Raw genomic sequence first — 27,566 nt, forward strand, 5'->3', positions numbered from 1 at the left:
CTGCCACCTGCAGTGTCAGCATCCCATATGGGTGCCGGTTCTAGTCTGGGTTGCTCAACTTCTGACTCAGATCCCTGCTGATGGCCTGGGAAAGCAGCAGAGGATGGTCCAAGTGCTTGCCCCCTACACCCATGTGGGAGACTAGGAAGAAGCTCCAGGCTCCTGCCTTCAGATTGGCCCAGTTCTAGCCATTGTGGCCATCTGAGGAGCTAACCAGCAGATGGGAGACATTCTTTTCTTCTCTGCCTCTCTGTAACTCTGCCTTTCAAATAAATGAATAAATCTTAAAAAAAAAAAAAAGACTTTGGTTAAAGTACCTGTGTCCCACGTTGGAGCAACTTGGGTTTGATGCCCAGCTCTAGCTCCCAATTCCAGCTTTCTGTTAATGCAGGTCCTGGCAGGCCATAAGCCTCAGTAGTTGGGTGAGTAGAATGGGCAAACTCAAATCTTTATCAACTTTTATTAAAATAGTTAATAGTGGAAAAATCTTTACAAACACAATTCTTGAGAGTGGCTGAGAAAGAGTAGAAGTTGAAGAAGATGACCAGTTAAAGTTTTTATAAAGATAAATAGGAACTGGCGCTGTGGCGTAGTGGGTAAAGCCATTGCCTGCAGTGTTGGCATCCCATATGGGCGCTGGTTCAAGTTCCAGCTGCTCTACTTTTGAGCCAGCTGTCTGCTATGGCCTGGGAAAGCAGCAGAGGATGGCTCAAGTCCTTGGGTCCCTGCACCCACGTGGGAAGACCCAGAGGAAGCTCCTGGCTCTGGCTTCGGATCGGCACAACTCCAGCTGTTGCAGCCAGTTGGGGAAATGAACCAGCAGATGGAGGACCTCTCTCTCTCTCTCTCTCTCTCTCTCTCTGTTGCCCCTTCTTTCTGTGTAACTCTGACTTTCAAATAAATAAATAAATCTTAAAAAAAAAAAAAGATAAGGCCGGCGCCGCGGCTCAATAGGCTAATCCTCCGCCTTGTGGCGCCAGCACACCGGGTTCTAGTCCCGGTTGGGGCACTGATCCTGTCCCGGTTGCCCCTCTTCCAGGCCAGCTCTCTGCTGTGGCCAAGGAGTGCAGTGGAGGATGGCCCAAGTTCTTGGGCCCTGCACCCCATGGGAGACCAGGAGAAGCACCTGGCTCCTGCCATCGGATCAGCGCAGTGCGCCGGCCACAGCATGCCTACCGCGGTGGCCATTGGAGGGTGAACCAACGGCAAAAAGGAAGACCTTTCTCTCTGTCTCTCTCTCTCTACTGTCCACTCTGCCTGTCAAAAAAAAAAAAAAAAAAAAAAAGATAAGTAGTTAAGGGGAGGGCAAAAGAACGCCTTGCAGAGACACCAGCATGCCCTGCAGCCCCGCCTGGCACCCACCAAAGCTGCTTGCCTGCCTCTCTGGTCAGACATATCCATCTGTGAGGAAGAGGACGAGCAAGATAGGATGCAGATTCCAGGCAGCTGGGACCCCTCCATGCACTCAGTAGATTCAAATAACATGCTAAGAGTTATCAGCTTCTGGCTTTAGCCTAGGCACAGCCCTAGCTGTTGTGGGCATTTAGGGGAGTGAATCAGTACACAGCAGTTCTCTGTCACCCTCTCACAAATTAATTAAAATGATCTGTGTTTTAACATTCCACGATGCCTATCTACTTGCAAGATGGGGCAAGCAAAGCAGCAGTGAGGCTATTAAATGCAGACCCATGGGCAGAGAGAGAGCAAGTCAGACAGACAGAGAGAGTGCATTCACGTACAATTAACAATTATGTTTGGAACAAGAGCTATGGATACAGACTGCTACCAGTAGACTAGATATGGCGTGCTACTTAACAAACAGCTCCAGATTCCCAAGAAACTAAAGAGCTCTGCCACTCCCTGCTGAACACACCAGTTCCCAGGGTAGTCAGATTCACAGTTGGAGAAAACATTCCACGTTTTAAACAGTCATTTAAGTTCTATTCTGAATGGTAACGCATGGTGCAGGAAGAGTCTGAAAGCAGAGCAGGGAGGAGTGAACCAGATCATCCAGAATTCTTAATAGTGAACTTCATGACCTCAACTGATACTTAAAATTTATGACAGTTGTTATTTTTATTATTTTCCTCCATTCTGTTTCATTTCTTTTAAAGGAAAGAGGCTACCATAAAAGTGGAATAAAAAAATAATGGCTAACAAAACCACAGCATAAGGAAAAGAAGAACCACTGTGGGATCTGCCAATAAAAATGTTCCTTCTCTTCAGGGCTGGCTAACCAACTCAAATGTTTCTAATGAACCACTGGCAGGCTACCAAGAGCACAGTTTTACATCTCTCCAAACTCGTGGCCACCATTTATCTGTAACAGACGCTCAAACTGCAACCCCAATTGCTAGGGATGGAAAAGAACTATTAGATCACCCCTCTTGGTTTCATGAGGTCAGGATTATCCCAGAAAACTAGACTATTCTATTGTTCTACTGAAGAATTTTCTATACAAGTAGGCTACCTGCCTTTTCCAGAGAGAAGACTATTTCTTATCCAGAGTCATCACACATAGCCATGGCTCAATCTCTTTGCAGAGTACATTCCCCTCATACTCCTACATTTCAAATTCTCTAGTTACAGTGAGCAAGTTCATTCACTTGTTTGATTATCAGTAATTCAATAACTTGAAAATATTAAAGATGGTGGGTCCTGCAATGGCCCCAGTGTGAAGAAGCTGGTTGTCATGGTAGCCACAGGTGGGATAGTCTTTCTCCTCTTAAATTTTACTTGAATAATTTTATTTCCTTATAAATCATCACCAGGAAAACCACAGAGCAAACTAATCATGGCTAACTATTAAGTGCTTTCTGCACCAAAGTTCTCAATTCTATATATTAAATTTTGTATTTAGGCCGGCGCCGCGGCTCAGAAAGGAGAATCCAGAAACGAGCAAAAGGACTCTCTCCTTGGTCAGTTACATGGCAAAAAAAGAACTGAAATTTAGTATATCAGACTCAATGACAAGTCATTTATCATTTTTTTGTGAATAATTACATCTTTTTTTAAAGATGTATTTTATTTATTTGAAAGAGTTACAGAGTGAGGTAGAGACAGAGAGAGAGAGAAAGAGGCCTTCCATCTGATGGTTTACTCCCCAACGGCCGCAATGGCTGGAGCTCAGCCAATCCGAAGCCAGGACCCAGGAGCTTGTTCTGGGTCTCCCACATGGGTGCAGGGGCCCAAGGACTTGGGCCATCCTCCGCTGCTTTCCCAGGTGCATTACCAGGGAGCTAGATTGGAAGTGGAGCAGCCAGGACTCGAACCGGTGCCCAAATGGGATGCCAGCAGTGCAGGTCGAGGCTTTAACCCGCTGTACCACAGCGCCAACCCCTGTATTTATGTTAATTGTATAGTTTTTGATAGAGGAGAGCTGAATCATTACTTAGTGTTTGTATGGCAAACTTTAAATATCCACTTTAAAAAAAAGTAGAGTGGTTTCATATGAACATTTTAGATGGAAAGAACAAAGCAAAGAGTGCTTTAAACATGGTACAACTTGTGTGACAGGACCCCTGTGGAAAATCTGGGAACATCATTAGGCCACAGTAAGATCCTAAGCAACTAAAGGTGATTAAAGAAATCAGTTATCTACCAGAGCTAGGTTTTAATACTATTTCTAGAACTTCTGTCTAATATTTGTGTCTCTGAGGTTTTATACTTTTAGTACTCCCCTATATCTTTTAAGAAGGCTATGAATTATTGTATGGGTGACTTTTACTAATCACATTATTTTCCCCAAATGTAATTTCCAACCTAAGTTAACAAGGAAGCTCATAATAAAGTTTGGTACTGCAGTACAATAAAATAAAAAATAAAACTTACAATTCTCATTCAAGCATCCTTTAAAAACTTCTTTCCTACCCTAGTTTTAATTTTAATAAAGGGAAATTCCAATACACAGAATATCACTCTTTTGCTATCAGCAGTTATCTGAACTGAGTAAGAAAGATCTGACAAGAAAAGATATGTATCAGTGCTTAAAAAAAAAAAAAAACAACAAAGCTTACCTATGATGAGGTCTTCAAGAAGTTCACAAAACATATGTTTTATGGAAAAGGTAGGCATGAATTTCCATTTTTTTTTCATTAAATTATCTTTTTAATTCTACTTATGCCACACACTATTTTAAGTACCCTCCTACTGTTACTTTATCAAGACCAGTTTCCCCCTAGGAATATCTGTATCTGTATCTGTATGACACCTTGTTGTCCTCAACATTATCTGTATCCTTCTTCCCCCACCCCCGTTTATTTGGAAGGCAGAGTTACACAGAGAGAGAGAAACAGTGGTATCTTGGAGGGTGAACCAGCAGCAAAAAGGAAGACCTTTCTCTCTGTCTCTCTCTCTCACTATCCACTCTGCCTGTCAAAAAAAAAAAAAAAAAAAAAAAAAAAGATAAGACTATCTCCCCTGAGGCAGAGATAACTGTTGATGTAACACTGATGTAAGAAGGGATCCAGGACAGACTTGGTTTCAGTAAAAAAGGAATAGGGCCTTTACGTAAGGGTAAGGTTTTGGGATTTCAAAAAGAGATATACTTGGTCTAAGCAGAAGGAAAACAAATGTGTATCATGTACTACCATATGGATACATGCTTCACAAGAGGTTACAAACCCAGGACTCCAGGAAAGCAACATACAGCAAGGATTTGGTAAAAGTAACAACTTTTTAAAAAGTACTTTCAGTGTGGCAAAATGTTAACTGCTGGATCTGGGGACAGGTATATGAAGGTTCATTCTACTGCCCTGTCTACTTTGGGAAATGTTTAATAACAAGTACTTTAAGAATTGCTTACTCATCATATGATCTCAAAACCAACAGTCCTCTCCATCCCCTGCCTTAAGACCACACCAATTTACCTGAACTTTCCAAGAGACTTTAGAAAATTCCGAGAGTAATCAGACACAGATATATGTACACATATGTATATGCTAGAGTGTTTAAAATTTTTTGAAGAGGTACAAATAATTCTATTTGACCAGGATTTGTTAAATACTTAACCAAATTTGTTATACAGAATGAGAAATACAATTTACCATCAAGATTAGGCTAAGTGTGAAAGCAATGAGGCAAAGAATTACACTAAGCATATCCCTAAAGAATAAGATTATAAGTACTTACTTCATCTCCAGAACTTCCTCTAAATGTTTCCTTCTCTCTGCCCGAAGATTGGTCAAATGAGTTTCTTTTTCTGCCAGAGACTGTTGGGTGGAGGACAGCTTTGCTTTCATAGACTCTAGTTCCTGCTTTACTTTCTCCATGGCCATCAATAACTCCTCCACCTATGATAAATATGGAAAGGAAAAAAACAGAATATCTTGATCAATTCAAGTCAGACGAACTGTGCAATGAGAAACTCTTGGGTCCACAAGACTGAAGATATACAAGAATGGATATAAAAAAAAAAAACACCTCTGTATTCTTTCTGGATCACATACATATAAGAAAATATGGCAGAGGCTGGTTGGTGTGGCACAGTGGGTTAAGACACTGATTGCAACACTAGCATTCCATATTGGAGAGCCAGTAGCAGTCCCAGACACTCCACTTCCAATCTGGCTTCCTGCTAATGTACCTGGGAAGGCAGCAGAAGATGGCCCAAGTGTTTTGGCCCAAGCCACCCATGTGGAAGACCAGGATGGAGTTCCTGGTTCCTGGCTTTCGCTCAGCTCAGACCTGGCTGTTATGCACATTTGGAGAGTGAACCAGTGAATAGAAGATCTGTCTCTTCCTCTTTTGGTCACTCTGCCTTTCAAATTAAAGAAGATATGGTAAACAATGCCACTCTGGCACTATAATTCTTTTCAGTTTGGATCAGAAAGAACTTAAATTTTCTTTTTGGCACATGCTAGGACATGTAAGTTAAAGTTTCCAAAAGTCATGCGCTGACACAGGCAACTCCTATTATGGAAATTATTTTGGAAATGGTCCAGAAATTTCAGAGAAATAACAAATCATAATAAATACGAATAGAAGGATTTTAGGAGATAAAAGACATAAACTTGACTAACAGATTCAGCATACATCTAAACCAAGAATTTACTGTTAACACCATTCAAAAGAATTACTCTTTAAAGAAATAGCTATAATTCAATTAGATAAGTTCTTCCTGTAAAACTAGGTAAGTAGGTTTTGTTTGTTTAAGGAAGGCAGGAAGAAATAAAAGAAAGATAGAAAGATGCAATAGTTTGAAAATAACTGGGAGTAGAAAAGAACCTTGATAGACTCAGACCAGAAAATAAACAAAAAACACCCAAGAGAAAAAAGTATGCTAAAACACAGGGAAAGAAGCTAAGGAAACAAGGATTATATTTTGTCTAGCACTTCAACGTCCTCTGGGTGTTATTTAAAGTAACATGGTCACTTCAATTCAGAAGTGAAAATAATGCTGACAGAAACATCTGTTGTCATCAAAAAGTAATGCAGGGCTGGCACTGTGGCACAGCGAGTAAAGCTGATGCCTATGATTCTGGCTTCCCATGTGGACGCCAGTTCAAGTCCAGGCTGCTCCATTTCTGAGCCACCTCTCTGCTAATGGCTTGGGAAAGCAGCGGAAGATGGCCCAAGTGTTTGGGACCCTGCACCCGCGTGGGAGACTGAGAAGAAGCTCCTGGCTCCTGACTTTGGCCTGGCCCAGCCCTGGCTGTTGCAGCCATTTGGGGAGTAAACTAGTGGACGGAAGATCTCTCTCTCTCTCCCTTTCTCACTGCCTCTGTAACTGTGCCTTTCAAATCAATAAAATAAAAAAAATTTTTTTTTTCCAAAAAAGCCACCTCAACCAGGTAAGCAAACAGCCAAAAATGACAGTTTATATAAGGTTGCTACTCGTAAAGCAATACTCCTGGTGACGATACATTTTTCGGAGGCAGAAGTGGGGTAAGTAGAGAGGTGCAGTATTTGCCATGCACTGACTCACATGTAAAACCAGAACAAAGTGGTTTGGTGAGAAAACTGTAGCGTGACAATTCACTGTTGTTCACAGACCCCTGAGTACCTGTGTCTCTTACCTAGCCAAGTCTTCATGGCGACTGGCAGCAGCTACTAAACACTAAGAGTGAATACATTTCCTTTCTCTGGCCCCTGAATTACTTTCCAAAAGTGATCAAACTAGTGTTCTCAACTGATAGTATCCTCACTGTCGAGCTGCTATTAAAAGACACTGTTACTCAGATCTCCTCTGGTTAAGTATTCATATGTGTAAGCATTACATGAACATGTATCACTCTCTGCCTTTCTAGAAACTGTCCATAAGAATGATACCATTTTAAGAGAATCTTGTAGGGGCCGGCACTGTGGGTAGTGGGTAAAGCTGCCACCTGCAGTGCCAGCAGAGTCCTGGCTTCTCCACTTCCGATCCAGCTCTCTGCTATGGCCTGGGAAAACAGCAGAAGATGGCCCAAGTCCTTGGGCCCCTGCACAGTGTGGGAGACCCAGAAGAAGCTCCTGGTTGGCTTCGGAATGGCGCTGCCATTGCAGCCAATTGGGGAGTGAACCAGAGGATGGAAGACCTCTCTCTCTCTCTCTCTCTCTCTCTCCACCTCTCCTTCTCTCTGTGTGTAACTCTGACTTTCAAATAAATAAATAAATCTTTAAAAAAAAAAAAAGAGGGAGAGAGAGAATCTTGTAAAATTCTGTCTAAAACTGGATACAAACTGCACCAAGGTGTATTTTTATAACACAAAATCAGTAATGGATAGGCTCCATTTTCAGGAGCTCTAAATCATAAAGGAAGAATCTATCTTTTTTGAATTTACCAAACACTTTGGAAGTACAGTTATCCAACTGTATCTCCCTAAATCCCTGTGGTGGGTCATAAGAATTCTTACTTTGTTACTTAGTCCCTGACACTCATTTTTCACCTCTGGCATACTAAACCAAAGTTTATGAACTTTGTATAAATAGAATATGCTAGCTTTCTTACATTATGCTTTTCCATGCATATTTTAAAAAGGAGAGAGGGAGAAGGGAAAGAAGAGCGGATACCCTATGAATACAGATGCAGAAATCCTCAACAAAATACTAGAAAATTGAATATAAGTAAAAAAATTGTAATTTATTCTAATAATGCAGGGTGAGCTTAATATAAAAACCAATGTAATAAATTATATCAATAGAACACAAGACAAAAAAAAATCACATGGTCATTTCAATAGATGTAGAAAGAACATCTGATAATTTCCAACACCAGTTCATGAGAAAAATAATCAAAAAACTCATGGGGCCAGCACTGTTGTTCAGTGGTTAATGCCCTGGTCTGTAACACCGGCAACACATATGGGCACTTGTTTGAGTCTGGGATGTTCCACTTCCAATTCCAGCTCCTAGTTAATGTGCTTGGGAAAGCAGCTGCAGATGGCCCAAATCCTTGGGCCATCACACCTACATGGGAGACCGGGAAGAAGCTCTGGCTCCTGGCTTCAGATTGGCTCAGCTCTGGCCGTTACGGTCATCTGGGGAGTGAACAGTGGTTCGAAGACCTCTCTCTTTCTCTACCTCTCTCTATAACTCTATATTTCAAGTAAATAAAACTAAATCTTAAAAAAGAAATAGGAAAAAAAAAACTCAGAAGAGAAAAGAACTTCCTCAACTGATAAAGGGCATGGATAACAACAGACTGAATGTTTACCTTCTGAGATTGCAACCAACCAAAAGTTTAGGATATCTGATTTCACCAATTCTACTTAACAATGTATTCAAGCTGACAGCTGGGAAAATTAGGTCAGACAAAAATCAAAAGATAGCAACACTGGAAAGGAAGACATAAAACTATCTATAGGCGCTGGCACACGGGGTTCTAGTCCCGGTTGGGGCGCCAGATTCTATCCCGGTTGCCCCTCTTCCAGGCCAGCTCTCTGCTATGGCCCAAGTCCTTGGGCCCTGCACCCGCATGGGAGACCAGGAGAAGTACCTGTCTCCTGGCTTCGGATCAGTGCGATGAGCCGGCCGCAGCGGCCATTGGAGGGTGAACCAACAGCAAAAAGGAAGACCTTTCTCTCTGTCTCTCTCTCTCACTATCCACTCTGCCTGTCAAAAAAAAAAAAAAAAAAAAAAGTTAGCCGACACCGCGGCTCACTAGGCTAATCCTCCGCCTTGCGGCGCTGGCACACCGGGTTCTAGTCCCGGTCGGGGCGCCGGTTCTGTCCCGGCTGCCCCTCTCCCAGGCCAGCTCTCTGCTGTGGCCAGGGAGTGCAGTGGAGGATGGCTCAAATGCTTGGGCCCTGCACCCCATGGGAGACCAGGATGGGCACCTGGCTCCTGCCATCGGAACAGCGCGGTGCGCCGGCCGCAGCGTGCCACCGCGGCGGCCATTGGAGAGTGAACCAATGGCAAAGGAAGACCTTTCTCTCTGTCTCTCTCTCATTCACTATCCACTCTGCCTGTAAAAAAACAAAACAAAAAAAAGAGCATGTCATTTTCAACTATAGTTTGTTTTTTTTGTATTTTTTGTGTTTTTTTTTTTTTTTTTTTTTTGACAGGCAGAGTGGATAGTGAGAGAGAGACAGAGAGAAAGGTCTTCCTTTTTGCCGTTGGTTCACCCTCCAATGGCCGCTGCGGACGGCGCATCGCACTGATCCGAAGCCAGGAGCCAGGTGCTTCTCCTGGTCTCCCATTGGGGTGCAGGGCCCAAGCACTTGGGCCATCCTCCACTGCCTTCCCGGGCCATAGCAGAGAGCTGGCCTGGAAGAGGGGCAACCGGGATAGAATCCGGCACCCCAACCGGGACTAGAACCCGGTGTGCCAGCGCCGCAAGGCAGAGGATTAGCCTGTTAAGCCACGGCGCCGGCCAAAAATGACATGCTCTTATAGAAAGAAAAATCCTAAGGACTACAGTGAAAATCAACTATAAACAAAAAGTGCAGGGACCGGCACTGTAGCATAGCAGGTAAAGCCACCACCTGCAGTGCTGGCATCCCAAAAGGGTCCAAGTTCGAGACCTGGCTGCTCCACTTCCAATCCAGCTCTCTGCTATGGCCTGGGAAAGCAGTGGAGGATGGCCCAAGTCCTTGGGCCCCTGCACCCACGTAGGAGACCAGAAGAAGCTCCTGGCTCCTGGCTTTGGATCGGCGCAGTTGCAGCCATTTGGGGAGTGAACCAACAGAAGGAAGACCTTTCTCTCTGTCTCTCTCTCACTGTCTCTCACTCTACCTCTCAAATAAATAAATAAATAAATCTTTAAAAAAAAACTCTTAAAAAAATCTTATATTACAAAAAGAATAGTTAATGAAAGAGATATATATTTAGAACCTTAAAAACATCTTTCAGAAAGTTTTATATTTTCCTCATAAAGATTTCAATCTTTTTTATTATTTATTTACTTGAAAGAGTTACAGAGAGAGGAGAGGCAGAGAAAAAGAGAGCGAGAGGGAAAGAGAGATCTTCCATCCGCTGGTTCACTCCCCAATTGGCCACAACGGCCAGAGCTGCACTGAACCGAACTGAGAAGCCAGGAGCTTATTCTGGGTCTCCCACATGGGTACAGGAGCGCAAGAACTTGGGCCATCTTCTACTACTTTCCCAGGCCATAGCAGAGAGCTAGATTGGAAGTGGAGCAGCCAGGACTCGAACCAGCGCCCATATGGGATGCCAGCACTGCAGGCGGCGGCCTTACCTGCTATGCCACAGTGTCAGCCCCAAGATTTCAATTTTATGATATTTATCCCTAGGGACTTTGTATTTTTTTTTTTAATGTTATAGCAAATAGGATCCTTTTTATAAAATGGAAATTTTCTGCTCAATGCAGATTATAGAAATGTAATTTATTAGCAGTATTAGCAGTCTTAAATGATAAATTCTACAGTTTTTAGTATGCAGTCAACTATATTATAACTGAATGACAGTTTTCTTTCTTTCCTTCCAGTATTTTTGTATTCCTTTCTTTTACTTGCCTTACTTCAGAGCCTAGAATGCTTGCTACAATATTGTATAGACACGGAAGATAAAATATCCTCTACTTTATTTCTGACTTAAAAGGAATGTTTTAAAAATTTTATCCATGAAGTTGTATAAAACTTTAATAGGGATCAGTTGTTAAGGAAATTCTCTTGCATTACTAACTTGTCAAGCTTCTTTAAAAATATACATTCAATTTTCTACATTTCTTGGGATGATCATTTAGCTTTTCCTCTAACATTTTTTAATCTGATAGATTATAGTAATTTGTATTTTATTGTGAATCCAACCTGGAACTCATGGAACAAAACCAATTTCTTCAAGAATATGTTTCTTTTCAAGGCATGCTAATTTAGGATTGGATATATTTTGTTAGGAATTTTTGCTTGATGTCTATGAGAAATTTGAGCCACACCTAAACTTTTTTTATACTTCGTCAACTTTCAATATAAAGTTATGTTAGCCTAATTAAATCTTTGGTTTTATTTTTTTGAAATTGTTTCTGTAAGATTGAAATTATTTACTCCATATATGCTTACTTAAAATCACCAAAATAAATCTCTGGGGTTGAAATCTGTGGGACATTTTATTAATGATTCATTTTCTTCAGGTTTTCTTTTTCATATTTAGTTGGCTTTGCTAAGTTTCATTTTTCTTGGCATTTGTTCATTTCATTTACATCTTCAAATGTCCTTGTAAAGATATTCTGGTATCTCTTCCCCCCCCCAAAGATAGATAGATAGATTTTTTGAGAGATACAAAGAGAAAAGGAGAGAGAGAGAGATCGATCTTCCATTGCTGGTTCACTCCCCAGATGGCTGCAACAGCCGAAGCTGGGCAGGTCCAAAGCCAGGGGCCAGCAGCTTCCTCAGGTTCTCCCACGTGGGTACAGTGGCCCAAGCACCCAGGCCATCCTCCATTGTCATCCCAGGCACACCAGCAGGGAGCTGGATGGGAAGTGGAGCAGCTGGGATTTAAACCAGCAGCCACATGTGACGCCACCATCCCAGGCGGCAGCTCCACCCGCTTTAACACAGCACTGGCCCAATTATATTCTGGTGTCTTTTTAGCACCAGAAGGACTAGCAGTTATGAATCCTTAATCATTCTAAATGCTGCTTCTTGTATGCTTTTCTTCTTCTCTTTTAGCCTCACCAAATGAGAGTCAATTTTCTTAGTATTATCAAAGAAACAAACAATTAGTATTAACAAAGAAACAATTTACAGATTCTTCAAAAAAAAATCCTTTTTCCCCCCAGTTTATTTGAAAGGCAGAGAGTGAACGGCTGGATCACTCTCTAAATGCCCACAAGAGTCAGGGCTGGGCCAAGAGGAAGCCAGAAGCCTACACAATGCAATCTGTGTCTCCCATGTGGGTGGTAGGGAAGCAAGCCCTTGAGCCATCATCACTGCCTCCCAGAATGTGCATGATCAAGAAACTGGGCTGGAAGTCGAGAAGCCCGGACTTGAACCCAGGCACTTTGATATAAGATGCTAGTATATCAAGAGGTGTCTTAATTGGTGTGCCACAAGTCCCTCCCCTGTGGTAGGAGGAGGGTTTGCTTGCCTAATATACTCTCCACCTTGGGCTGTCCTGGATATTCCATTTTGTCCTGCCAAGATTAAAAAAAAAAACTTAATGTTCAAAGTTCAACAGCTCATCAAGTACTTATCTTTGAATTTTCTGCCTATTTATCCCAACTTGAGAATTTCTTTTTTTGTTAGCTTATGAATGCATATTTTATCAGCCATCTTCACCTGCTTCCATGGAACTTATTTGCCTAGCACCTGGTCTGCCATATTTTTTTTAAAGAATTATTTTATTTATTTGAAAGACAGAATTACAGAGAGAGGCAGAGCCAGAGAGAGAGAGAGAAAGGTCTTCAATTCTACTGGTTCACTCCCCAAATGACCACAATGACCAGAGCTGAGCTGATCTGAAGCCAGGAGCTTATTCTAGGTCTCCCACATGGGTGCAGGGACCCAAGGACTTTGGCCATCTTCTACTGCTCTCCCATGCCATAGCAGAGAGTTGGATCAGAAGAGGAGCAGCTGGGACATGAACTAGTGCCCATATGGGTTACCAGGGCCGGGGTCGCAGCTCACTAGGCTAATCCTCCGCCTGTGGTGCTAGCACTCCGGGTTCTAGTTCCGGTTGGGGCGCTGGTTCTGTCCCAGTTGCTCCTCTTCCAGGCCAGCTCTCTGTTGTGGTCCGGGAAGGCAGTGGAGGATGGTCCAAGTCCTTGGGCCCTGCACCCGCGTGGGAGACCAGGAGAAGCACCTGGCTCCTGATCAGCGCAGTGCCACCTGTAGTGGCCATTTCGGGGGTGAACCAACGGAAGGAAGACCTTTCTCTCTGTCTCTCTCTCACTGTCTAACTCTGCCTGTCCAAAAAAAAAAAAAAAAAACATATGGGATATCGGCACTGCAGGCTGCTGGGGCTTTAACCCACTGTACCACAGCGCCAGCCCCCTGGTCTGCCATATTTAAAGATAGATTTTACCTTTCAATCAAAACTTTTCTTCCAAAATTTTTTGTTCATGAAATACAGTTTTCTTAACTGTATTCATTTTCCAATCCATCTGAGTGCCAGGTCTTCAAAATATTTCTGCCTAACATTACACATACATTGTAAGTTTTAAAGCATTCTAGTATTTAAGGCAAGAGTGGTACTATAAACCAGGATTTCTAATTAACCATCTGATTTGATCTCTGGCTAAAAGGCAAGGAGACAGTTTCAAAATCAAATTGAATTACTTCATTTTCTTTATGTGCCCACAATGCAGGGGACCAAATTCAGCTGGAAGCATGTGGGCACCTACTCCATTATCTGCCTACCACATAGCAGTTGTACAGTATTGGGTACAGTCCCTGAGAAATGCAGGTAACAAAGCAGAGTAGAAGGAAAAAAAGATAAACCTCACGCTGAACGATGAAGAAATTCTCCATAACTTAAAAATGTGCTCAGGTCACAGCATGATTTTCCAAAGCAGAAGTTTTAAGACATGCAAAAAGGTCCAGGCCTGAGCTGAGATTCAAGTATGTGACTTAACCGCCTCCAGTCACATATTAAGGAGAAAGCACAGAGCTTGACAGTGGACTGCGCCAGCAGGACCAGATGGTTTGCTTAAATCAGAAGCTAATAAACTTTCACTGAGAGTAAGAAGGGAACAAATTATGACTTTACCACAGACCTATTTTCCTTAAGAGAGCAAAGCCACAGTAGTGCTTCAGGTGCTGGCATCGCCTGCACCCTCAAGTTCCCCACCTTCTTCTGTTCCGCAACAGACAGCAGAATAAGTTTTTTGTAATTCCAAGTTGCTTTATGAAATCTCTCATTATAGTTTCTAGGGAGGGTCACAGGCGTAACTCCCCAAAGGAATAAAACGGTTAGAAGAAAAAGGGAGTGGTATAAAAAATATTATCTAGATGTTTCTGAGTCGCCAAGTAGGCCAGGGTGACTGTCACTAGCAAAGTTTTCTTGAGTCAAACAAAATCCTAGACTGACACACTCTGTTTCACTATTACAAAAAAAAAAAAAGAGAGAGAGAGAGAGAGAGAGAGAGAAAGCAAGAGAGTGGGTTACCGGGCTGGTGGGAAGATGAGCATTTCTGAAGTGCCAGTGAGAACAGACACAAAAAACAGACCCGGCTGTGGAAATTCTATCATGCTCTCCTAACAGGTGTCTTTCCGTATCTCATAATTACTGCTAACAGGAATCTGAATTTGCATTTCCTTATAGAGGTTTATGTACTTTTCGCCAATGCAAAAATGACAAGATCCTCATTAACAGTGTATTACACTACTTTATAGATATGCAATAGCACCTATTATAATAATAACTAACATTACTGGACTGCTTTGAAGTGTACTGTTCTAAATGCTTTATTGGTACTGTCGTCCCCTGAAGACCTCACCACAATCCTAAGAGGCAGGTATTAGCTATTATAGGGTAGTCTCATTTCTATGGAAGAACAAATGGCTTTAGAGGCCATACAGACAGAATAAGCAAGGCTGACTGCAATAGGGCAGTCTGACTCCATTGTTTTCACAGTGGATGCTGTGTTCACCAAAAGCATCCTAACACAGCTTTCCACAATTACAATATGTCTAGTGAGTCACTTTGGGGAATGCTCCTATACAGATCCTTGCATCTTTCCATTCTTCCTTTCTTCCCCTTCCCTCCTATCCTCCCAAATGTCTAGCTCTTATCCTGTGCCAGGTACTGAGTACCATGCATTGAGGGCATAATGGAAAACAAAACAATGCAGGAGCAGAGAGCAGATGGGGAGGACAAGGGCACTCCAGCTTAGACTACCACATATGTACCAGCACTGAGGTAGGAAAACATACACACTTACAAAAGAAGACAAAAGATCAAAATATCACAAGTCCTGGGAACAAGGGAGTAAGGATATCAATGCAGCAGAAGAGGGAATAAAGGGATAAAGAAGGGTCTTAAGGACCATATTAGGGATTTTGGCTTTTGTCTCAAAAGCAACAGGAAGGTACTAAATGGATCTGGTTAAATAAGAGACAGAAGATTTAGGATGTTAAAATGAGAATAGGAACCAGCATTGTGGTGCAACAGGTTAAAGCCTCGGCTTGCAGCACTGGCATATAGGCGCTGGTTCGAGTCCTGGCTGCTCCACCTCTGATCTGCTATGGCCTGGGAAAGCAGTAGAAGATGGCCCAAGTCCTTGGGCCCCTGCACCATGTGGGAGATCCAGAAGAAGCTCCTGGCTCTTGGCTTTGGATCAGCTTAGCCCTGGGCATTGCTGCCATTTGGGGAGTGAACCAGCAAATGGAAAACCTCTGTCTCTTTGTCTCTACCTCTCTCTATAACTCTTTCAAATAAATAAAAATAAATCTTTTTAAAAAGTCGGAATAACGACAATAACAGACTAAGGAATTTAAGCAGAATCAAGAGACAAGGGGAAAAAATGGCTAACGGATTAAGTCAAAGCAAAAGGGACAGAGACAGAAGTTCCAACAATAGTGAAATATAGATAGTTGGAATAATTTAACAAGAAAGCTAAAATGACAGGGAACCATGCTTACAGGCGATGATGTCTGAATGAATGAATCTGGAGGTAAACTAGATTACCACGTCTAGGGTACCTGAAATTAAATGAACAGAGAGGACAGAGTAGCAAATGCAGGTATTCAGTGAGATAACAAAAGCTTCAATGCAAAGTTTCAATGCTATAGCTGAATGGCAAGAGCCTTGAAGAAGTAAGGGTTCATGTAAGAATGTGATGAAATAATGGCTCAAAGGTGTAACAGGAAACAAAGAGGAGTCCTACATTCAACTTCTAAGGTTGAGAATAAACAAGTATCACCAGACAGCACAGGTGGGATTAGCCAGAGCAGATAGAAGATTATACTTCAGGCAAAGGTAAAAGATGGTTCAAGGAGGAGGATAAGAATATATGTACATTTCTCTAAAACAAAAATAACAACAACAAAAAACACAAGAAAGGATTTTCAATATTTTTACCATAAAGAAACATTATATGTCTGAAGAGATAAGGTAGCTTTGCCCTGATTGGACATTTTGCAGTGAATACTTGTATAGAAACATCTCATAATAACTTACACATATGTACAATTTTGTGTGTTTATTAAAAGAAAAGAATGTATGTGCCAGAACCTGGCACATGGCAGTATTTGGTGAATACCTGCAGAATGAGAGACTGAATGAATATGGGAACTTGTGGATTTTAGTAGCTTCACAGGGAGACCTCAGAGGGCTCAGAAGAGTTGGAGGGCTGAGTTAGGGCAGAGAACAACATGGGGAAGCTGGTGCAGTGGAGCAGGGCTGATAGCGACTCATGTGGACAAGTTCTGATGGCATCTAGGAAGAGAGCGACAATGGACTGAACTCCACCAAGTTTCTTTGAAAAGGGGAGGTACTAGTCCTATTGGACTATAACTGCAAAACAAATCAGATGCTTTTGAAGAAAGAACTTAAAATTTTGAAACTTTTTAGCCTCCATTTAAATACATATGCCTTACACAATAGTGTTGATTATATTTTCTATTCTATTCATGAAAACCCAGGTGATTCTTGATATAACCTAATAGTAACAGGTACCATTCCATCTAGCATTGCATTAAATGCAGGGATGGTCAGGAGCTACTGCCATCTTACACTACCGGCCTTAGGAAGGACCCACACAGCAGCTCTGAAGAAGAAACACATTTCCACAACGCAACTTTGGACTTCACTAGTTTTCTTGATTTAATGCATTGTTACATTTCCCCATTAAATCAACACTGCCAAGAGCTTGTGTGAACCAATAAAAATTAGCAAATGATACTTTAAATAATTAATGTGCTCCTTGGAATTTACAAAATGTTCTTACTGTCTATTAAAATTTGGCTCACATTCCCATATGTCTCTTAATAATGCTGAATATTTCTACAAAAATAAATGAATTATATGTATCAACATAGTAAGGACTGACTTGTGGAGGAGGTATATTCACAATGATTGGCTATATTCTTTCACTGGCAATGGCTTTTAAGTTTCCAGTAATACTAAGCTGTGGTAACAAATCTTCTAAAACTGAAGATAAATTTTTAAAGACAGTGGAAACATGTCAGCATAAAGAAATGCTTCTTTTTCAAGCCATCTCAATTTTCCTTTTCTTTTTTAAAATCAACTCAAGAGGGCTTAGGTAGATAAATCCTATAATGAGCACTCATCACTCCGAAGTGGAGCTTGAAAGATTAGACATCAGTGCAGATTTTCAAAGCAAACGTCAGCTTGCTGCTGCAATTCTCTCATTTTGAGTAACTGAAATTGGAAAGAAACTCTAAGAAGGGCCAAGGTTTAATCACTGCAATTCTATTTAGGTATCTTTTTGGTAACATAGCATCAAAATTAAAAAATAAAAACCTAAATTAATGTACTGAAACAAATTTTTTTCTCAGGCACTATTTGATTGTCTCATAATTTGCTTCTTTCAGCAACAAACAGGTCACACCAAATCATGTAAGCAAAAAATAATTTCCTAGGTCCACTGCTCTTTTGCACTCCCAGAAGAAAGGACAGACATAATCTAAATAACAGATCACATTTTCTTTCTCCAGCACCAGTCACAAAGCAGCTGGAGCAACCATCACTTTCTACTTTCTTTTTTTTTTTTTCTTTCTTTTTTTTTTTAAATTTTTGACAGGCAGAGTGGACAGTGAGAGAGAGAGACAGAGAGAAAGGTCTTCCTTTTTGCTGTTGGTTCACCCTCCAATGGCCGCCGCGGTAGCGCGCTGCGGCCGGCGCACCGCGCTGATCCGATGGCAGGAGCCAGGTGCTTCTCCTGGTCTCCCATGGGGTGCAGGGCCCAAGAACTTGGGCCATCCTCCACTGCACTCCCTGGCCACAGCAGAGAGCTGGCCTGGGAGAAGGGCAGCCGGGACAGAACCGGCGCCCCGACCGGGACTAGAACCCGGTGTGCCAGCGCCGCAAGGCGGAGGATTAGCCTAGTGAGCCACGGCGCCGGCCACTTTCTACTTTCTTCTGCATCTGGGTCCAACAGCTCTTTATATTTCAGTAGGGTTTGTGACAAATGAGTAATTCAGGAAAAGAAACACAAATAAAGGTGGAATGGAAACACCTTCTCTTGAACTTTACTTCTAGTAAGTTCTCTTTGGGGAAAAAAAAAAAATTTCCCTACTTTGCTTGGAAGACAAGGGAATACCAGTTCCTGCTGTTCCACTTCTGATCCAGTTCCCTGCTAATGCATCTGGGGAAGTGGCAAAAGATGGTCCAAGTATTTGGTCCCCTGCCACCCAAGTGGGAGACCCAGATAGGGTCTGGGCTGCTGGCTTTGGCCTGGAATAGGCCCCGGCCACTGCAACTGTCTGGGGAGTGAGCCAGCAGATTGAGATTTCTCTCCTTTTCTCTCTGTAACTCTGCCTTTCAAATAAATAAAAACAAATATTTTAAAAAGATAAGGGAATAAAATAAGTGTTGAACTGCTACATAGAGTATCTAGGTTTTGGAAAAAAATTTCCTTCTTAGTTGGTTATTTCAAATGTACCAAATCTTAACTGCATTTTATTACAGAAAATGGCAATCCTCTTACAGGTACAAAGTTTAACAACACAGACCAAGGCACTCAGGGCTTGAGGCCTTCTCATGGTCCAATGAAATGATTTTAGTAAAACTGTTTTACACTGTTTCCTTAAGTTTTTTTTTTTTTTTTTTTTTTTGACAGGCAGAATGGATAGTGAGAGAGAGAGAGACAGAGAGAAAGGTCTTCCTTTGCTGTTGGTTCACCCTCCAATGGCCGCCGCGGCCGGCGCACTGTGCTGATCCGAAGCCAGGAGCCAGGTGCTTCTCCTGGTCTCCCATGCGGGTGCAGGACCCAAGCACCTGGGCCATCCGCCACTGCACTCCTGGGCCACAGCAGAGAGCTGGCCTGGAAGAGGGGCAACCGGGACAGAATCCGGTGCCCCAACCAGGACCAGAACCTGGTGTGCCGGCGCCGCAGGCGGAGGACTAGCCTATTGAGCCGCAGCATCAGCCTTCCTTAAGTTTTTAACAGCAAAAATAAATGTTTACTGGTATTTAACTGTAAATTTTAAACTTTCTCATTTCCAATGCTGAAGAAAATAAATTTCTACCAAGATGTAAACAAAGTTAGTATGTCATTATTATGTCAAGAAAATGCATTATTTTAATACCCTTGGAGAATGGTTTGAAACAAAATTTTGATGGATAAAATGACAGTTATTTGACTCTATTAGTAGTTTACTATTAGCTAAGGGAAAAAGTATAGGGAGGGATCTAATGTATGGAAACCTAGAGGAATGTCTGACACCAAGAGGAAACTCATAGGCATCAATTGAGCATGTGTATATTATGTGTACATGTACACTCATACACACACAAATTATACTGGCCATAGTAATAAGGCTCAACATTTGTGCGCTGCCTGGTTATCACAATGTGAGATAGTGAATAGATGGTTGGGATCATTTTTTTCCATTTAGATGAAGCTACAGAGGCTTGCAGATTATGGAACTTAACCCTGAACAGCAGCTAATAAACAAAACAAGGAACAGAATCCACAACACTTGACTTCTGATCTGATGCACTTCACATTGACACTTCCTGTGTCTTTATTCATTTATTAAAGAGGGAGGGGGAAAGAGGAAGGGACAACTGAATGTAATATACAGTTCAGGATACGTCAAACACAAAAACAATTTGTTGAGTAGGATAAATCCTACTGTGCACATTTGTCCAGGAAAGTATCTTTCATTAAAAACATCCAGGAAGGTGCAGTCAAGGAGAACATAAATTGCATATAAAAATCTGTGGGAAGCCATCTGGCTTTCATGGCTTCACCTCCAGCCATATCTTGGATGACTGCCTCCTATCGTCAATAACTTGGTTTATCAAACTTCCCAGTAGGAGATAAGAGAATAAGGGCCAAACACCCCAAGAACTCATCACAAGTGAACTATAAATCATCTGTTATAGATCTGCCACACAGACTCCAAAAGTGCTTCCTTGTATAGTAGCTATTATGCACTTTAGGCAGACATGTAAAAACATATCTACTTTGAAAATCAATAGACTTCTGGCATTCAGCTGTATGGTGAGATGCTGGGGCACAACAAGGTTTTATTTTGTTTCTATGGAAGTCAATTTTTTCATTCTGTCATACTTTTGACAACAGATATGTAGATGTTTTATTGAATTAAAGTGAAAACTAAAGTCTAAATTTAGATACATAAATTTTTCCCCAAGTTTAAAGACAATATACTCAGGTATTTATCAAACATTTTTCAAAAGGAAGAAAATAAGATAAAAAAAGACCAATCAAGATGCATTATTTTAAGAACTACTACTACAGTACAAACTACTCCTGTTTCTAGTGGATTTCTTTTGGTCATATAATCTCATGTGATTATTTCCCAGGGGCTTTAGTTCAGCTTCAAAATTTCCTTAGTAGTTATCTACTGACCCCATCTGGCAACATTATAGAGGAAGCTGCAGTGGCTAGAGTTTCTGCCAATCCATTTTATTAATTTAGTGTAATGAGAAATTTTATAAGAAATAAGAAAACAAGACCAGGGAAAAATAATCTAGGGACTCTTAGCTATATCCTCCTATAATGTATAGAATGAGAGAGAAAACACATAATTAAGAAAAGGTCAGACTGTTGACTTGTAAGAATTTCAAATTCCAACTAAATGCATAATCCTATTTCATATAACGCATAAACTCTCCATATCCCTACTGCTGAACTATTCACAGTGTTTTCTGTTTTCTCTTTCAAGTATACTAAACATGACTCTCATTACAGGGATGTCTTTTTGGGCTATTAGTATTCTACTTAAAAAATTTCATGCCCCTGTCTTTTCCCTTGTTATTCTTGCAGGTACTTGTTAGTATTCTGATCCTGTGTTAAAAGTTTTATTAAACCACTGAGGTCTTTTGTTCTTTTGTTGTTTAATATAAAGACAAGGTGATTATTTCAAAGTTGTATTCAGCAAAATTGGATGGAAACTATTTTAATTAGAGTACAAGGTAGTTTCAAATTTTAGGTATGTGGTTAGTAAATGGGGAACAATATCTGTTTAAACAACAAAAATTAGCCTTGAGAGTACAGATTTGAATATTCAGCCATACTTACAATCAACATTCAGCATCTGATTCTACTAAAGAAGATAAAATTATAAATAGAAATAAGCTTTAAAAATATACTCAGAGCTTCATTTTATTCACCATCTCACTTATTGCACCTATTTTAAGATTTTTAGAACAATACTACGGAGTTTCAAGTATAATTTTCAGATCCCTATGCAGAAAACAATCATTCTCTGACACACTGAATTTCTAATTTCCTATTAAACATACCTGAGTAATTTGCATAAATAATCAGACAGAAATGCAGTATAATATTGAGTTGCTATTACTACAGACTACATCATTCCTCTAACTTATGGCCATTTTATATATCTTTCTAAGATCAAAAGAAGTTTAAACATGGAGATTTCTGCTACAGCAGGGTACAGCCATTTAACAACTTCTTTCAACAAGCCAGGGATAGCAGAATTCTCTTTGAAGTGGCAGCCCTGTTGGCCTTTGAAGTCCCTTGTCAATTGTAGAATGGCTCTGGTGGGGTTTGTTTTGTAGCCAGCTGTCACCATGAGGGCAGACATGACGTATTTCCAACAGTCTCACTTCAGGGTCTGTCAAGTGACTGATTTCATAACCAGCCACCATAACAAAGGAGATTCAAACTCCTTGACATTAGAGCAAGAGTCTACAATGAAACTTACTAGGTTCCTCTTGACAGAGCTTGATTTAATACTGAATTGAGCACACAATAGCAAAGAGAAAATGATTATGAGCTTAATTGTCATATCTTTTCAGATCCCTATATTAAATTCATACTTTTCATATGCTTAATGATAATGTGCTTCATAATATCTTACATTTCTATGTGAAATATCATTGAACATTATGCTTGATCTGTGCATTGACCAAAAATGATGAGTTCTGCAGAAACCTGTAAACTGCTTACCAAGCAGAGTTTATGTTGCTAACTTACAAATGGACTTTCTCATAAGATCAAATGATTCTACATAGTTGTGAAAAACATATTTGTATTTGAAAGACTTTTAGACTGCTCTGCTACTCATCTCAGAAATCTCCATCACTACTGACATGGACAATGGTCTTAGACTTCTAAGGGCAAGAAAAAGAATTTTATATATGTTAAAAAATATTACCTATAAATATTAAATGTATTCCTTAGAACAATGTAAAAGAAATCAGCCTTTGTAATATTAATTAACCTATTTTCAGGTGGGAAAAGATGAGACATTTGAAAAATGAAGAAATCAGTCCCACTGAAATGAAATAAAGCAGGATCAAGATGATATTGGTATTCATATCTGGCTCATATCTTCTCTACAGAATGTTGTGGATTATTACCCGTTTTTACGAACATGGTTCCCTGCTATTTCAGAGTGGAGGACTTCGGTAACCTAAGACTCTCAGCTCTCTCCATCTAGCTACACAAGCAATACCAGGGGGACATGCATATCCATCTACTAGACCATGTAAGTCTTCTACTTCATTCTCAATGAAGCATAGTTCAGGGATAAAAATAATGACTTCTCTTTTATTTTTTCCTTTCTGGTTAAATACTTTAATTAGCTAAAAAAGAATAAGTTGGTTTAAAATAAATAACAACTATGCTAATTCATTAAATCTACAAGTCTGAAATCTTTGCTTCTCTCTGTTCAAATGACAAGGTGTTTTACCAAATTCAGTGGAAAAACAGCTGTAACAAAGAATAAAAACATTATGTTCCTAACTATAAATTCCTACTATAAGTTCCTACTATAAATTCATAAAATTACCATTAAACACTAAATTGTTTAGTAAATAAAGTGATGCTGCTGTTATTGTAGGCATAAACAGTCAGGAAGTCAGAATAAATTTTCATTCACTTACTCACTAATTAGTTCATTCACTCAATAAACGTTCACTGAATGCCATTATATTCCAGGGATGATGGTAGTATTAAGTTTGTAACAATAAACAAAACTCCTACCCTCAAGGCACTTCCATGCTGTGGGAGAAAACTTAAGAGGGAGTTTCTTGGAGTAATACATCATAGATAAGTAATACTAACACAGAGTTATAAAAACAGGGATAAGTACAGGGTGCTGTTAAAAAATATGGAGACACAACCCAGGCTTCAAAGTTAAACTATCACAACAATGAAAAACAAAAAAAAAAAAAACTCCAGTGAGCACTGATGCTTATTTTGTGCTCAGAAACACTAAATATATCTAACAATTTGTTCTCTAAAAAATACCACCAAGAAAGTATTTATCACTGTGACTGGTAGACAGTAAAGAATCAATAAATGCCAGTATCTAAAGTCTTGTTTGTATTATAAGATGTACATCCTGTGTGTCACATTTTCTTTAATAGACCAGTCACATACTTAAGGAGTCATCCAAAGTTCAGTCCATAAGCACAGAGAGAGTAATCAACTGGAGGAAGCCTGTATGTGGACCTCAGCTAACACAAAGTTAACAAAGAAGAGCCAATCACACAATTTCTTCCAACCTTGTGTTTTAACTCAGAGCATTCTCTAATGAACTAAGTTCACAAATTCAACTACTTGACACCTTCATTTGAAAGAGGTCATAGGCATTTCAAATTTAACATATTAACAAAGCTGAATCCCTACCTTGAATTCCTCCTCCTCCAGTTTTCCCCACAGTTCAATAATCGCCCAGAGCTTCATAGTAGAAGACCTAGGGATCAATGTCAGCCACATTCCTCTCCCTCATCCTTCACATGAACTCCATCAGCAAATCTTGTTGACTCTGTCTCCAAACAGATCTCTCCATCTCCCCAGCCAACAGCATACCATGTGCCTTGAGCATGCAACATCTTCTAATAGGTCCTTGGCTCGTTCTATTGTGGCTCCTCATCCACCTTCTATTAATTCTTCATATAACCGCCATACTAATCTTTTTAAAATAGAAAATGGATCTTACCCTTCTCCTACTGAAAATGACTTACAGCTTAACCACTGGGGTTAAGATAAAAATCAAAATCGTTAGCATGATTATTCTACGCAGTCTGGTTTCTGCCTACCTCTCCAGTTAGTTTCACCCCGCTTTCCCTCACTTAATCATTCACTCACCTACGGACCCCTGAAACTACTGGTTCATTTCTACTTCGTCCTCTCCACAAACCCCAGCTTCCTTTTGGTTCTCTGATGAGGCCAAACTATTTCCGTTTCTAGAGCCTCTACACATGTGGCTCCAGCTGAAGCAAACTGCTTGCCATTCTTAATCTAATTAATTTCCATTTACTTTCAAGTAAATTTTCATTTACTTTTCATGTCACACTTTAAATATCAAAGTATTAGAAATGTACCTCCTGACCATTCATTTTAAATGAAGTCCCCCTGTTATTTTATAAAATACTATAGTTTTATTTATTTGTATGTGTCAAAATTTAAAGTATGCGCATATTTCTAGGATCACCTATGATTAATCTCCCCCATTATGGGGAGGGGCATTGTGCCATAGTAGGTCAAGCCATCATCTGTGACGCAGGCACATCTCATGTGGGCACCGTCTCGAGTCCCAGGTGCTCCACTTTCTATCCAGCTCCTTCCTAATGCACCTGGGAAAGCACTGGAAGACAGCACAAGTGCTTGGGCCCCTGCACCCACCTGGGAGAACTTGAGGAAGTTCCTGGCTCCTGGCTGTGGCCTGGCCCAGCCCTGGCCATTGTGGTCATTTGGGGAATGAACCAGTGGATGGAAAGTCTAACTCTAGCTTTCAAATAAATAAATTCTTAAAAAATAATCCACCATTAAGCATATGTGTTCCATGAGGAAAAGGACTATATTCTTTTGGCTCATTAAAATATTCCCAGTATATGGCACATATTAAATTCTCAATAAACATTAACTGAATATATGAATGATATCTCTAGCACCATTAAACTCTTAATAATACTGGGGTTGACATTTAATGTAGATGACTCATTTCTGTAAATATTCTACTCTTTTTTTCTACTAATTCCAAAAATCATGCTATATATCTAAGCATCTAGTATTATAAAAATATGGAGTAAAATACAAACATTTATACACATATCTTTTGGATGTAACCTAGTCCTTTACTAACCGAATCCTTAATTATTATTTCCTGAGGGAAGAAATTATTTTGACAAACATATTTTAGACCACAGATTTCTTAAAAAACTAGAAAGACTCGCCATATGATCCAGCAATCTCACTACTAGGTGTATACCCAAAAGACACGAACATATTGTATCAAAGTTACATAAAAGTAATTACTCAGTTTTCCAGGTGCTTATTTTACATATTCAACAGAAACTATCTTAGAGGAACAGATTTAAAACATTTCCATTGTCTTAGAAAGGTCTATTGGACAGCACTGTTATAAAGAGTACAGAGGCTTCAGTAACCAATGAGCTTTCATGAAGAAAAACATGTAATATTTACTTCATGCAAAAAAGAAAAAAGGAAATTCTGTTTGGAATTATTCAAGTCCTGATAATAAGGAACAATAATCAGAGACCACTGGAAATTAAGTACTAGGAACATACACCGCTACTCAGAACACCATTTTCCTAGGTAATATCAACACACAGGAAATGTGCATGTGTTTATCTGTGTGTTTAACAGAAGAAAGTCATAAATTTAAACATATTTTTAATTCCACTTTAAGATTACAATTTAAGAATACTCAAACCAGTATTTGTTTTAAACAGTGCTAAGAAAACATTTTCCCCTTCCTCCCATCCATTCTTCAGGTTTAGTAAAACTGAAGGACTGCATTAGGAACGGATTCCATAGCACACATTTCTAGCCATTTACTAACACTACTCAAATTACTCTTATGAGGAAAGCCTAAAAGTAAAATGAGAAATAACAGACAAATTATTAAGAACCTGCCATTAAAAGAAACTCTTAAGAGAATGAATGATCCAATAATAAGAACAATACCCATCTCATCATCCCCATAGTCAGCTGTGTTATTTCAGCTGTTGCAAATACTACAAACTCTATGATTATAACGCTGTGCCAAAGGAGGGAATGAGATTTTCTGTGAGTCACAGAATTAAAACTTGATATATGAGAATCAAAATTTTAACAGTAAATAAAGAGCCAAAGCCAGGGATTGAACCCATGCACTCTGAAGTGGGATACTGGGCTAAACGTTTGCTCTTCATTCTAGATTTAATTTGCCTTACCCTTCAGGATTAATGATATTGAGGATTAATGATAATGATAATTGAGGATTAATCCCTTCAGGATTAATGATATTCAAGATTAATGATATTGAGCATTTTTTCATATATTTGTTGGCTATTTGTATTCTTTTGAGAAATGCCTATTCAGAGGAATTGCCCATTTTTAAATTGAATTTTTTGTTGCCGTTAAGCTTTTTGACTTCATTTTACATTTTTGATATCAGTCCTTTGTCAGATGAATAGTCTGCAAATATTTTCTCCATTCTGTGGCCTTGGCACTAATACTTTCAATTGTTCTTTTGTCCCAGAGTTTTCACTCCCTAGAGGATTATATGATAGTGAGTCAGGACAGGTGTGCGTATTAATAAAGTGAAGAGTGTGTATTAATAAAGTGAACTGTGAGAGGGAAAGTGAAAAAGGAGGATCTGAACGTCCTAGTGCCTTTGCAGCATACTGATCTTGTGGGAACAGTGTCTGGAAGGTAAGAAGCTGTGCCCAAGTACCCTTTGGGAAAGTGCTGATACCTCAGCTTGAATATTTTTCATATGGGCTACTCTAATAATACATTTGACCTTCTTCTTTCTATTACTTCCCTTCTAATTCATTCTCCAGCTAATATCCAGATAATCTTTGAAAAGCATAGTCAGTATCTTCCTTTAAAACTCTTCAATGGCTTCACTCCTTTTTTTTTTTTTAAGATTTATTATTTATTTATTTGAAGGTCAGAGTTACACAGAGAGAGAAGGAGAGGCAGAGAGAGAGAGAGGTCTACCATCCACTGGTTCACACCCCAACTGGCCGCAATGGTCAGAGCCGCGCTGATCCGAAGCCAGGAGCCAGGAGCTGCTTCTGGGTCTCGCATGTGGGTGCAGAAGCCCAAGGAC

The 27,566-nt window shown here is 40.2% G+C and overlaps 1 protein-coding gene across 6 annotated transcripts in view; it reads right to left on the reverse strand.

Moving 5' to 3' along the window:
* The window catches only part of ERC1 (ELKS/RAB6-interacting/CAST family member 1), a 539,472-nt gene that overhangs the window by 243,546 nt on the left and 268,360 nt on the right, over positions 1 to 27,566 (reverse strand). For all 6 annotated transcript variants that reach the window (XM_062194621.1, XM_062194626.1, XM_062194624.1 and 3 more), the window contains one exon: positions 5,131 to 5,291. In XM_062194621.1, the coding sequence (XP_062050605.1) occupies positions 5,131 to 5,291 (161 nt within the window). The remainder of the gene's footprint in view (positions 1 to 5,130; positions 5,292 to 27,566) is intronic.

This window comes from Lepus europaeus, chromosome 6 (assembly GCF_033115175.1).
Source record: "Lepus europaeus isolate LE1 chromosome 6, mLepTim1.pri, whole genome shotgun sequence".
NCBI lineage: Eukaryota > Metazoa > Chordata > Mammalia > Lagomorpha > Leporidae > Lepus > Lepus europaeus.